A 13,473-nucleotide genomic window follows, 5' to 3' on the forward strand; every position below is an offset into this window, starting at 1 on the left:
GGTAAGCTATATTGTCCATAGTGTATGTGTTTATGTTTCTTGTGTTTCCCTCTTCTTGTACAGTAGTCAGCCACATGTCTGTTTGTTTTACACCAGAAAAGCCAAATGGATCTGTGAAAATGCTAACTCTAACTGAGAACATGCAGCCATCAAAACTGCTGAATTTCACTTTATATTTTTGTCAGAAATGATTACATTAAAAAAAGAATGAAGTAAAGGTTTTGTTTAAACTCTTTTATCTTGATTTTGACTTTAATGACAGAACATTGACGAACGTTACAACAGACGCAATGGAGCCTTTATCCCATTTCCGGGTTTCTCAGCAGCGGAAGTCTGGATTCAAATATCTGATCAACTCTCTGTGATCAGCTGCAGCTCAAGAATGAGTTGTACAAGTTTAAAATGTTTTTAAAACAGGGCATGTTTGTATTAAAGAGAAGGAAATCGCTATCCGCTAAAATCACCGCAGCTACAAAGTGTCAGTACAATTTTAGAGGACAGGGACGTCAAACTCAATTCCTGGAGGACCGCAGCTCACTTAGAGTTTAAACTGCTGAGTTTTAAATCATTTTTAAATCCATTTAGCCGATCTCTTATTTAACACTTTTAGCTTAGCACAATTCATTGAATCGGATTAGACCATTAGCATCTTTCACAAACTAACAAAATAAATGAATAAATATCTGCATTCCTGTCCAATTTGTTATGTCCTTTACTTGCGAACTTCTAGTTCACTCAGATGTAAATCATTGTTTACGTTGCGCAACTGGTGGAGCATCTGGATGGGTTTAAATTAAATGCCCTAACCTTTGAGCACTGCACTGTTGTGACGTCACAATTGCATTGCATTCTGGGGCTTATAGTTTCTGGAGTGGACATGTGAACTAGACTCGCTCCATTCAAAATCGAGGATATGTTCATGTAAGCTTACCTTGTTCACTTGATAAAATGGAACGCACTTTAAAATGGCATTGGGGATTCCGCACGAGGGAACAAGTGAAGGGAGGTTCACGAATGCATGGACTGGAACACAGCCTCTGGGTTTTAGCTTATCTTAGCATAATTCATTGAATCAGATTAGACCATTAGCATCTTGTTCAAACTAATTTTTTTGCCAATTTAAAGTTATTATGTATGAAAAATGAACAAGAGAAAAGCAAGATGCTAATGGTCTAATCTGATTCAATTCTCTATGCTAAGCTAAGCTAAAATTGCTCCTATTCAGCTAATCTCCTGGTGTAGCGGATTTAAAAATTTTTTAATTCAACTTTAACTCTAGGGGAGCTGTAAAATGAGCCTATTTTGCCAAAAATGAGAGTGTTCCTATAAAGCAGGGATGTCAAACTCGATTCCTGGAGGGCCGCGGTCCTGCACAGTTTAGTTCTAACCCTAATTAAACACACCTGATCAAACTAATTGAGTGCTTCAGGCTTGTTTGAAACCTACAGGTGTTTAATTAGGGTTGGAACTAAACTGTGCAGGGCTGCGGCCCTCCAGGAATTCAGTTTGACACCCCTGATATGGAAGGACACTTCAAACAAATAACAGGAGTCCCGGTTTGTGGGCGTTAAATCTGGTTTATTTCGTACAACATCATAATTCATATCCAGATTTGCTGCAAGTAGATGTGCAAAAACAGTGCAGATTTAAACGTGTGCATGTGTGCGTATGCGCAATGGCATTTGTGTGACTCGTCGTTGCAGAAAGGCTTGAATAAACTTCACAACAAGTACATAAAATAACCATACTTGGTATTTTTGACTCATAAACAGGATCTCTACTTCATCAGTGTCTGTGTCTATCACCGACTGCTGTTTATCTGACGTGAAGCAGCAGGAAAAACAACGCTTGTGGGAACGGTGGGCGGGGAGAACCAGCTCATTTGCATTTAAAGGCACAGGCAGGTCTGAATTCACATATTCAGAAGGGTTTCAAAAATGATCTGATGAGAATTTTGAGATGAAATTTCACAGATACATGAAACCAAAGACTTATTTTACATCTTAAGAGTCAAAATATTAACAACTTTCAAGGATTTAAGATGCTGATGACTTATAAACAGTCTTGTGAATAGTGTCCATGATGAAATTATGTCTAGTGTCATGAAAAAAGCATCATATTCCATGAGCAGGAGACTTTATTTTGACATGTTTACATCTTGTGGAGCACGTCAGGAGTTTGCAGGGAAACCAAATAGCCTTTTATTCATCGTTTTTTTAATATAAATACATAAAAAGTGTTGTGAAAAGTCTGTTTAGCTACCTTCCAGCAGGACAGATGCTGTTAAAAATGATGCTCAGCCCTGCGGCTCCTCGGTGAGCAGATGTAGAGATACGCCGTTACGCAGGGGCTGATGGGAAACACCACTGCCACAGTTCTTCATCAAACCGATGAACGGCTTCATAGTGGAAATGATGAGCGCCAGGCACTTCGCCACCTCTTTATTTGGTGCACAAGCCAATGCTGGAGTGTGTCCTAAAAGAACAGACAGCTACATTAACAGTGATATGAGAATATATTTATGAGAAACATTTCAGAAACTCGAATAATTGCTTCTAAATGCATTACAAAGACTCTGAAGTGTTTAGTTATTCGACAACTGTAATGTTCCATTCGCAGGGGACTTTTATTTTGACATAATAGTGTTCAGGATTTTTTTGAGCGCGGATAAAATGGTGGCTTAATGAACACTATAGCTGCGTCCCAAATCGCATACTTATGCACTATTCTACGCCATTTTGTAGTATAAATAGTGTAAGTAGTGTGTTCACACTGAAAACTCTTCAAATAATAAGTGCACTTTAATTACCCGGATGATGCACTCATTCAGCCGCTAAAATGAAGTGTGTAATGATGGACACTTCACGCACTCAACGACCGCAGGTTTGCTTACGTAGCGGAAGGGGCGGAGCTATCGGACGCACATGTTGGATAACTTTATTTATTTTGGATGGTGAAAGCAAAATTCTCCTACGAGAGTGATTATATCGCCTCCCGATGGTGAATGCGGTTATACTCACGATAGGTATTATTTGATAATTCTGTTGTTTATTTCACTGATTTGGCGACCGTCAAACGTCATCAGGGAAACGGTTTGAATTTCCGTTTAGTAAAAAAACATTAGTGTGCCATTTGGGACAACACTACATACATGTACTATCCTGTTGAGTGTGTAAGTGCATAAGTACATGAGTGCATGAGTGCATAGTGTGCCATTTGGGACGCAGCTTATAATACTAACACAATAATAACTACTGAATTTTAGTGTCGGTGGTTTTCCCACTCAATCAGCGTTCACGTAATCTACACTTTGCTAGCAGAATGCATGCAATTTAAAAACAAGTGTTCACATTTAGCATCTAAAAACTGATGAGTGAACATACCCCCAGTGTTTGACAGCATTGAGACCTGCCTTTTTTCTTTTTTTCATTTTATGTTTACTGTAAATGTTCATTTAAGTACAATTATATTGAGCTCTATTTTAATGATCTATACGCAAAGTCTAAAGCGCATGGCTCAAAAGCATTAAGGGTGTGTCCGAATCCACTTTTGCTATTTTAAGGACGGAGAAATACGCTCTGGCGCATTGTCTAAGAGGGTTGTGCTTATTCTCTTAATGAGTTCTGGGTGTGTTTTGAGCATAATGAGCATTAAACCAATCTGAGTCTCGTCTCCCATTCCGTTTAAGAGTCAGTTGCGTCATTCGCTATTTACATGTTGGACTTTGTAAGTGTAAAAACAGAACGCTTCACTAGCGAGAAAACAGTTAAACAGAGCATCTGCAGCGCGAGGATGAAGAATGAGCCTCCTCCATTCAGCCTCTTTACTTTCTCTTTACTTTACTTTTACTCTTTACTCCTTTACTTTGGTGAAGGAAACGTTGGAAACTCACTCTACTGAATACATCCATTAGCCCACATATTTAATTTAATTTGCTAAGCAAAAGATTTGTGTCAAAACGATTTCCAAAATTCAGTTCTAATTTCCAGCAAAGGAATAAACGAACAATAATAGTCAAGGGTGGACAAAAAAGTTATATCCAAACAAACGTCCTGTTCTTATGCCCCATATGGTGATGCAGACGTCTCCAAAACCCCAAAAGTGGATAAATCTAAATGTATGTTTATTAAAATAAATATTTAAATGCATATAATAAATAATACTGATAATAATAACAATAATGCCGCAGTCTATTTCAGTTCCTCAAAACAGCAGCACGCCAACAATGCGCCTTAACACACCTACTTTCTAGACCAGCACACCCATGAGTCCACAAAGTGGCGCTAATGGATTTGCCATTTAAACAACGTGGCGCAAAACGTGAAAATTACTGTTGCGCTGGTCTAAAAATAGCAACAAATCGCGCCAAACACTTATTCTGCCTTTCACTTGATAAAAACAGTCTGCAGAAACACTTTGATTAACATTCTTCCTTTGTACGTGTCATCAGAGGGGGAAAGCCCCGCCCACTAGTGACCATCTCTCCCTCATTAGCATAAACAGCCCTGAGTGAGAAGCAGCCATCCGCCGTTACAGTTTTGAATCTGCCATTATCTTGACACGTAGGCATTTGTAGCTCCGCCCTCTATTAAAAAGACCACAATCTCATTTGCATTTAAAGCAACAGTCCCCAAAACACCACAATTAGGATCAAAGCCTTAAAGGGTCAGTTTCAGAGAATTATAAAACATTATTTGTGTTGTATTTTGAGCTGAAACTTCAAACACACACACACACACACACACACACACACACACACACACACACACACACACACACACACGCACACACACACTTACACACACACACTCACACACACACACTCCTGGGGCATCAGAGACTTATTTTACATCTTATAAAATATAGTTTCCCTTTAAATGACCTTACATTAGACAGACATGTACAATCATCAGGTTATAAAAAGTCGTCATTACCGTCCTCATCTACGGCCAGAACTGTTGCTCCTCGAGTCAGCAGAACCTCAACCACTGTCACAAGGCCATTTCTAGCTGCGATATGCAGAGGCCTGCAGGCAGACACACAAAAACTAGTCAATGCAACTAAATAATCAACTTATAGCATGTAATCAAACAGCAAAGCTCACGTCTGAAGCGCTCTGTTTGTGGAGCTGATGAGCGACGTGTCGTCAGTCTCCGCCAGCATGAGGAGAGCACACATTTCATGACCCTGTGGAGGAAAACATGGTGATCATTTATTCTGGAAACTCAACTCTCAGCATGTGTTATACAGTAATTGTGAATGTTTGGGTACGTTACTCTTCTACAGGCCAGATGAAGAGCTGAGTTCATGTTGACGTCTTGCAGTGACAGATCCGCTCTGGCCTCATGAAGGAGGATTTCTGCATAAAACAGTTTAATATTATAGAAATATTGTAAAAAAAAATTCTTGCTCTGTTAAACATCATTTGGGAATATTTGTAACTTCAACTGTGTATATATATATATATATATATATATATATATATATATATATATATATATATATATATATATATATAGTATACACTCACCGGCCACTTTATTAGGTACACCAGTCCAACTGCTTGTTAACGCAAATTTCTACCAATCACATGGCAGCAACTCAATGCATTTAGGCATGTAGACATGGTCAAGATGATCTGCTGCAGTTCGACCTGACCATTAGTATGGGGAAAAAGGGGATTTAAGTGGCTTTGAACATGGTTGTTGGTGCCAGACGGGCTTGTCTGAGTATTTCAGAAACTGCTGATCTACTGGGATTTTCACGCACAATCATGTCTAGGGTTTACAGAGAATGGTCTGAAATAGAGAAAGTATCCAGTGAGCGGCAGTTCTGTGGGCGCAAATGCCTTGTTGATGCCAGAGGTCAGAGGAGAATGGCCAGACTGGTTCCAGCTGATAGAAAGGCAGCAGTGACTCAAATAAGCACTCGATACAACCGAGATCTGCAGAAGAGCATCTCTGAACACACAACATGTCCAACCTTGAGGCGGATGGGCTACAGCAGCAGAAGACCACACCGGGTGCCGCTCCTGTCAGCTAAGAACAGGAAACTGAGGCTACAATTCACACAGACTCACCAAAACTGAACATTAGAAGATTGGAGAAACGTTGCCTGCTCTGATGAGTCTCCATTTCTGCTGACACATTCAGATGGTCGGGTCAGAATTTGGCCTCAACAACATGAAATCATGGATCCATCCTGCCTTGTATCAGTGGTTCAGGCTGGTGGTGGTGGTGTAATGGTGTGGGGGAGATTTTCTTGGCACACTTTGGGTCCATTAGTACCAATTGAGCATCAACGCCACAGCCTACCTGAGTATTGTTGCTGACCATGTCCATCCCTTTATGAGCACAGTGTCTCCATCTTCTGATGACTACTTCCAGCAGGATAACACACCATGTCAAAGCATGAATCATCTCAGACTCCAATACAGCAGCTTTGGGATGTGGTGGAACGGGAGATTCACATCATGGATGTGCAGCCGACAAATCTGCAATAACTGTGTGATGCTCTCATGTCAACATGGAGCAAAATCTCAGGAATTTTCCAGTACCTTGTTGAATCTACGCCACGAAGGATTAAGGCAGTTCTGAAGGCAAAAGAGCGTTTAGCCCTGTACTAGTAAGATGTACCTAATAAAGTGGCCGGTGACATATTTAAATTTTCACATGGTGTTATTTTCAAAAAATGTATAAAATTGGTCAATTTGACCAATATATATAACTCTAAATATATAAAAAGCACAACAGTACAAACCGACAGCAGACGTGTGTCCGTTTTCAGCAGCGAACATTAATGCGGAGCGTCCGGCATCATCCACTGAGTCTACATCTGAAGCGCAGCTCAACGCTAACGCCAGCGCTGAGACACTTCCTGAATATGCCGATGCGTGAAGTGGAGTCCTGCAAATACAAACACACACTTAAAGCCCACAGTATATTTCCCCCAATTTCTATTCAAAGGAGAGAAGATTTCTCAAAACATTTCTAAACATAATAATTTTAATATATCATTTCTTTTATCTGTGTCATGATGACAGCACATAATATTAGACTAGATATTTTTCAAGATACTAGTATTCAGCTTTAAGTGACATTTAAAGGCTTAACTAGGTTAATACATAATGTGCCTTTAGTCAATAATGGACACACACACACACACACACACACACACACCTTCCTTTGTCATCTCTGAGGTTTATAATCTTTGTTCCCATAGTTTCAATAAGCAGTTGAGCAGCACCATCATGGCCCGTAATCCTGTGGAGAAATGAAACAGGAAAATCTCCTCATGATAAGTAAGAGTGTGTGTTCGTCCAGAAAAGCTTCGAGGATGAGCCGGAGGGCTGGACTCACAGTGCACAGTGTAATGGTGAAAAGCCATTTCCATCCTGAACGCTTGATGGTTTGTAGTCAAGTAAAACTTCTAGACAGTGAGTGTGACCTTACAACACAAAACACACAGATACACAACATACATTACTATAGTCACTGCCAAAATTAACTGCTTCAGAAGTTAACAATCAAATGAGAGATCCGTCAATCATCTGTTAAATTCAATTGGCATCGCATTTATTAAAATTCCCTGATTATTACCTCTCATTAAAGCCACCGGTCCCACTTTACATTGTGGCCTTAACTAATATGTACTTACACAGGAATTAATAGTTTGTTACAATGTACTTATTGTGTAAATACATGTATTTACTGTGTACTTACGCTTGATTAAATACATGTATGTAACTACATCTGTAATTACATTTGTAAATACACTGTTGACCATCCCTTACACCTTAACCCACCCTTAAACCCATGCCACCAAATTTGTCCATAACCCAACCTCTATCCCAACTCAAGAGCACCACAAGTGTTCTCAAATACATTATAAACACAGTAAGTACGTTGTATTTATTTTTGATGTAAGTACATAGTAGTTAAGGACACTTAATATAAAGTGGGACCAAGCTACCAAACTAAAACTAGAGTACTAAAGTACACATGAAATCAAAACTAACCATGTTGATTTTATTAGCGCACATTGCTAGTTGTGTGGTGAACAATTTATCTGTGCATGACAATATGAAAAAAAACAATAGTTTGCCCTAATAGGCGTGGCTATTACACTTAACCACGCCCCTCCAGCTGTCAGTTTTGACTACAAACAGAAATGGTGAGCAGGAGGAGTCTGTTAGGTTGTAATAACTCTCCCCAAACCCTTTTCCCCCATCTTTCTGAATGAAACGCCTACTTTACTGTATCCAATCAGCTAGCAGTAGAAAAAACAAGCCACGCCCACTGCTTTCTCATTTAATATTCTGTTTCAATAGCGCCACAATACGGAAAAATAATAGTCACAGCTTCCAGTTCAGGCGTACTTTAAAAACTGTAACAAATTTTAATGTTAACAGTCTTTAATCTTCACTTATCTACGCTTAAATAAAACATGCTATACACAGAGGGCTCTTATTTTGAAAACGAGAGATGCATGTAGACCAATAAAGACTTAGCTAAAGCCAGCTGCACCATGCCTGTACAGATTGTTTTCTGTATGTGTTGCTAAACAGCTTGTCAGGACGCAAAATGCAGGATATACAGATTTATTTATTTTTTTACTTAAGCCACATACCTACTAAATAGATATCAGAGAGAAAAAAGCTTGAATCAACACACTTTATGGCACTTTTAATATTCACAACCCTTCCAAATATGTAAAAACTCAGCTTCTCATTATAGAGTCAATTTCTTGGCTCTAAATAGGCTTGTAAAACTGTTTCTGGAGATTTGAATACTCTGGGAGTATTTTACTGTGAGGCTAATAATTCAGGGGGGTTAATAATTCTGACTTCATCTGTAACAATTTAAAAATACCAATTTCAAACATGTTTAAAATGGCATTAAAGTCTGCAGGATAGATTGTTTTTTACCATGGTAAGCAGCCCAGTGAGTGGGTGTGTAGGAGCTGTAGTCCAGCAGGGAGTCCAGAGGATCCGAGACTGAAACTGCATCCAGCAAAGGCCGCAGGAGCTCAGAGTGACCACAGGAGGCAGCGAAGTGCAAAGGGACTCTGCCGTGAACATCCCGACACAGAGAGAAAGCCCCGTGAACCAGCAGAGCCGAGACACACTCTTCACTGCCAACTACTGCCTAAAACACACACGCACACACTTAATCTCACTTCACTAGCACTGCAAGATACACTTATAATCCTTTTAAAATACTTAGATGCCAAATTAAATCTCTTTTTCCTGTAGCTCAAATAGTATAGTATGGTGTTAGCAATGCTAGGGTTGTGGGTTAAATTCCCAGAGAAAGCAAAAACTCATAATGTAATGTTTTTTTTAAGCTAATAAAGGAATCTGGCAAATGTATTGATGTAAATGTAATTAAAACTAGCACTAAAAACCTTTCGTTTGATCACCCATCTAAAGCAGAGTATATTTTAGGCAATCATAGATATATACCCTAGATGTCGCCTGGTCTATTGTTGTCTATTGGACGGAATGCGTCAATAGCGCCGCCATCTTGCTACAGGGTAGCGCTCCTTTGAAATAAATGCGGGACCAATGTACAGTGGAGGACTGTGGCCATCCAAAGCCAGAGATATACACATATACACATGTATCTATGATCGGGAGTTTTCCTGGATGTTAGTGTGTATTTTTTTTTCTAATTATGAAAATTATAATTTTACATCACTTTTCTACATTGATGGATCAGTGACCGCACAGGCATTCCTGACAAAAAGCTTGTGTTTGTGTGTACAGAAATGTACTATTCACCCTCCCTGTTAAATTTGATCTAATCATGTCCTGAAACACAGCTCCTCTCCTGCTTTCACTTCTCATACTGACGGAGGGAGCGATTTGTTTATGAATGAATCCCCCGAACGACTCTTTCACTAACGTTAGCCGACAATAATACAAGTTTCTGGCAGCGCAGCATCTCGTTGTCATATTTTTTTTGCATTGTTTGCTGAATTTATTCAACAAAACTAGCATAAGCCGAGTGTTTAGTGCGAGTTGGAGCTGCTTTGCCTTATGGTGAATGCAGTAAGTGACTGTTATCATCAATAACGTTACCTGATTAGCACAAAAGTTCAGAACATACAAAAACAGAAAAAAAACATAATATTACCTATGAAATGTTCTGCCTTTGTGCTTTGTTTTATTTGTTTGCTCGTTTCTACACCCGTAGACATCGCTAAAGTCCCGCATCTTCACGTAATAACACTGTCTTGACTAGTGCGGTTGAATGACTCTTGTCCTGGGAGCACTGTACAAATATGGCGGCACTATTGACGCATGCTTAGGGTCCCTATGCGATATCTAGTGTATATATCTATGTTAGGCAATAGCATCAATTTGGCAGTTTTCAATTGTCCTATTATGCCAAAAATCATTAAAATATTAAGTAAAGATTTCCAAATTATGTCTTTGAATCCTTAATGTAGTTTTCCTATTAATTTATTTACTTATGGGATTTTTTGTCTTTTTTTTTTTTTTACAATATCTTGACTCCTACTGTATGTTTGATTGTTTTCTGTATATCCAATGTGGAAAACCCTATGTACCATATAATCTGTATGTGTCATGTGGGGACGCTGGACAACTGAGTTGAGAATCCTCATGCAGTACTTATTGAAAACAGTAGTCAGGCAGGCAGGCAACGGTCAAGCAAAAGAGCAAACATTATCATACAAAGCAGTGCAAAAGAGTAGTCGGGTCACACTCTAATAGATCAGTTCGTGCAGCTAACAGCATAAACAATAAACAAAGCAAGGGTAAAGAAACACGGCACAGGAAAACCCAGACAAAGTAAAAGCTTTGTAATGTTGACAGGAAAAAAAGACTCAGCAATGTGTGTGGAAATGAGAGGTGTCTTTATAGTACAGGTAATGAATCAATGATGAGTTTCAGCTGTGTTTGTGTGTGTGTGTGTCATCAGGTAAAACTGAAACAGGCGAGTGTAAGGTGCATGACAGGATTTGTAGTCCATTTGGTGGCAGATTTGTAGTTCTCCAGCGATACGCAGTAGCTGGATCGCTGGTGACTGTAACAGCATGTAAAGACATTTCCTACCATAAATATTTCAAAACTCAGTACTTGATGGGTAATATGCATTGCTAAGTTCCTAATTTGAACAACTTTAAAGGTGATTTTCTCTATATTTGATTTTATTTGAACCCCCAGATTACAGATCTGCAAATAGTTGTTGAATCTTGACCAAATATTGTCCTATCCCATCAAAGTTTACATCAATGGGACTTCTCTGAGTAATGTATTATATTATATATTAATATATGTATTATATATTGTATAATATTATATATTGTATAATGTATTATATTTTTATGACTTAATATAATGTATAAATCTCAATTTCCCAATATTATATATATATATATATATATATATATATATATATATATATATATATATATATATATATATATATATATATGTGTATATATATATATATATATATATATATATATATATATATATATATATATATATATATATATATATATATATATGTATATAATTTATTAATTAGGCAAGTTAGGTTGAATAAGTAAGTTAGGGTAATTAGGCAAGTCATTGTATAACAGCGGTTTGTTCTGTAGACAATCGAAAACAAATATTGCTTTCAAATAATTGACTTTAAAATGTTTATTTAAAAAAATTAAAACTGCTTTTATTCTAGCCGAAATAAATGAAATATTCCAAAAGAAAATATATTATAGGAAATACTGTGTTTAAAATACCTTGCTCTGTTAAACATCATTTGGGTAATATTTTAAAAATAAAAGAAAATTCATAAGAGGTCGAATAATTAAGTGTGTGGGCCCATATGAACCCTGGGTTATGGTTATGAGATGTTATGACAGCAAAACTGAGCAACACTGGGCACGAATGCATCTCTCAGCTGTCATCACTGACTGTGAAATGCTCAGCCTATTCACAGAGGTCAGAAGCCCTATTTTTGTCTTCAATCCAGTCAGTAGTTGCTCTCCTAAAATAGGCTGTGTGGAAGCTAATAGTGCCATGGTCCAATAGTGTCAAATGTCAGTCATTGTGATAAAATAGCCCTGTTGGTTCTGCAGCTGAATTTAATCTCGGACAGTACACATAAACAGCACGGTGCTGTAAGTTACACAGCCTTTCACAATAAATTTTTACCTGTGGACTGACTGGTTAAAGGCAAAGTATGTACAAGTTCTTTATTAAAATATCCACTAGAACAGTCACAGTTGAAGTCAGAATTAACTTTGCTTTTTTTTCCTTTTTAAATATTTCCCAAATTATGTTTAATAAAGCAGAAATTTTCACAATATTTTTACAAACACCGAAAATATAATGCCCTTTGGTAGAACCAAGTGCACTCAATGAACACAAACCCAACACACGGTACATCAGTCCCTCCAGGATTTTGCAGGATATTGTTGTGATTTCTGTGGCCTAAAATGACTGATGTTGCTGGGTGGTTAATTTTTTTTAAACATTTTATAGGCAATATTATTTATTAAGCAATATTTGTTTTCAATTGTCTACAGAATAAACCATTGTTATACACTAATAACTTTCCTAGTTAACCTAGTTAAGCCTTTAAATGTCACTTGAAGCTGTTTAGAAATGTCTTGAAGAATATCTAGTCTAATATTATTTACTGTCATCCTGGCAAAGATAAAATAAATCAGTAATTAGAAATGAGTTATTAAAACTGTTATGATTAGAAATGTGTTGAGAAAATCTGCTCTCCGCTACACAAAAAGTTGGAGAAAAAAAATAAACAAGGGGGTTAATAATTCTAACCATACTTTAAAATATCTGATCACAGAATGGCAGAATTCTGGGGGGACTGATTACATTTACAGTACATAAACTCACAGCGCGGTGTAAAGCAGTGCGGCTTCTTCTGTCTGCAGAGTCTGGTTTGCTTCCTCTCTCCAGCAGCATGTGCACACAGTCAGTGTGACGGCCCAGAGCGGCCAACATCAGTGGAGTCCTACACACACACACACACACACACACACACACACACACACACACACACACACACATCACCGGACTGAGTTTACAACAGCAATACATCAAAAAATGCAAAAACAGGAAACTCAGAGAGAAAGAGAAGGATGGGATAACAATATAACACACCATTTTAATGCTTTTGAATTCACAGTACTTTCCAACCAATTATATGATTACAGTTTTTCTTGTTTGCTTTGACCTGGTTAAAGAAACTAGGTTCCACTTCATTTTCATTTTCACTATCCCAGCAGAGCAAAAGACCGGTCTTGCAAATGTGTAAACACTTTCTCATTGGGTTGACACATTTTCCCCACCAATTTTCAAAACAGCTAACACGGATGTCATTCAAGCAGTCCAAACTCCAATGTTTTAGTTATGGTAACCAAACAGAATCCATCTATTCCTAACTATTAGAAACTACCAACATCAGTATGAATTCA

The 13,473-nt window shown here is 38.0% G+C and overlaps 1 protein-coding gene across 9 annotated transcripts in view; it reads right to left on the bottom strand.

The window, feature by feature from the left end:
* Positions 1-2,119: 2,119 nt before the first annotated feature.
* ankrd52b (ankyrin repeat domain 52b) overlaps positions 2,120-13,473 on the bottom strand; it is a 33,265-nt gene continuing 21,911 nt past the window's right edge. For 7 of the 9 annotated variants that reach the window (XM_073916230.1, XM_073916233.1, XM_073916232.1 and 4 more), the window contains 9 exons: positions 12,893-13,010; positions 8,927-9,146; positions 7,359-7,446; positions 7,179-7,262; positions 6,760-6,905; positions 5,277-5,359; positions 5,105-5,187; positions 4,935-5,026; positions 2,120-2,475 (listed from right to left, as the gene is read on the bottom strand). In XM_073916230.1, coding sequence (XP_073772331.1) covers positions 2,297-2,475; positions 4,935-5,026; positions 5,105-5,187; positions 5,277-5,359; positions 6,760-6,905; positions 7,179-7,262; positions 7,359-7,446; positions 8,927-9,146; positions 12,893-13,010 — 1,093 coding nt within the window. In that variant the 3' untranslated portion in view covers positions 2,120-2,296. Of the gene's footprint in view, positions 2,476-4,934; positions 5,027-5,104; positions 5,188-5,271; positions 5,360-6,759; positions 6,906-7,178; positions 7,263-7,358; positions 7,447-8,926; positions 9,147-12,892; positions 13,011-13,473 lie in introns of all 9 variants that reach the window. The other 2 variants (XR_012386925.1, XR_012386924.1) reach the window with 1 other exon arrangement.

The sequence above is a fragment of the Danio rerio genome, chromosome 11 (assembly GCF_049306965.1).
Source record: "Danio rerio strain Tuebingen ecotype United States chromosome 11, GRCz12tu, whole genome shotgun sequence".
Lineage (NCBI taxonomy): Eukaryota > Metazoa > Chordata > Actinopteri > Cypriniformes > Danionidae > Danio > Danio rerio.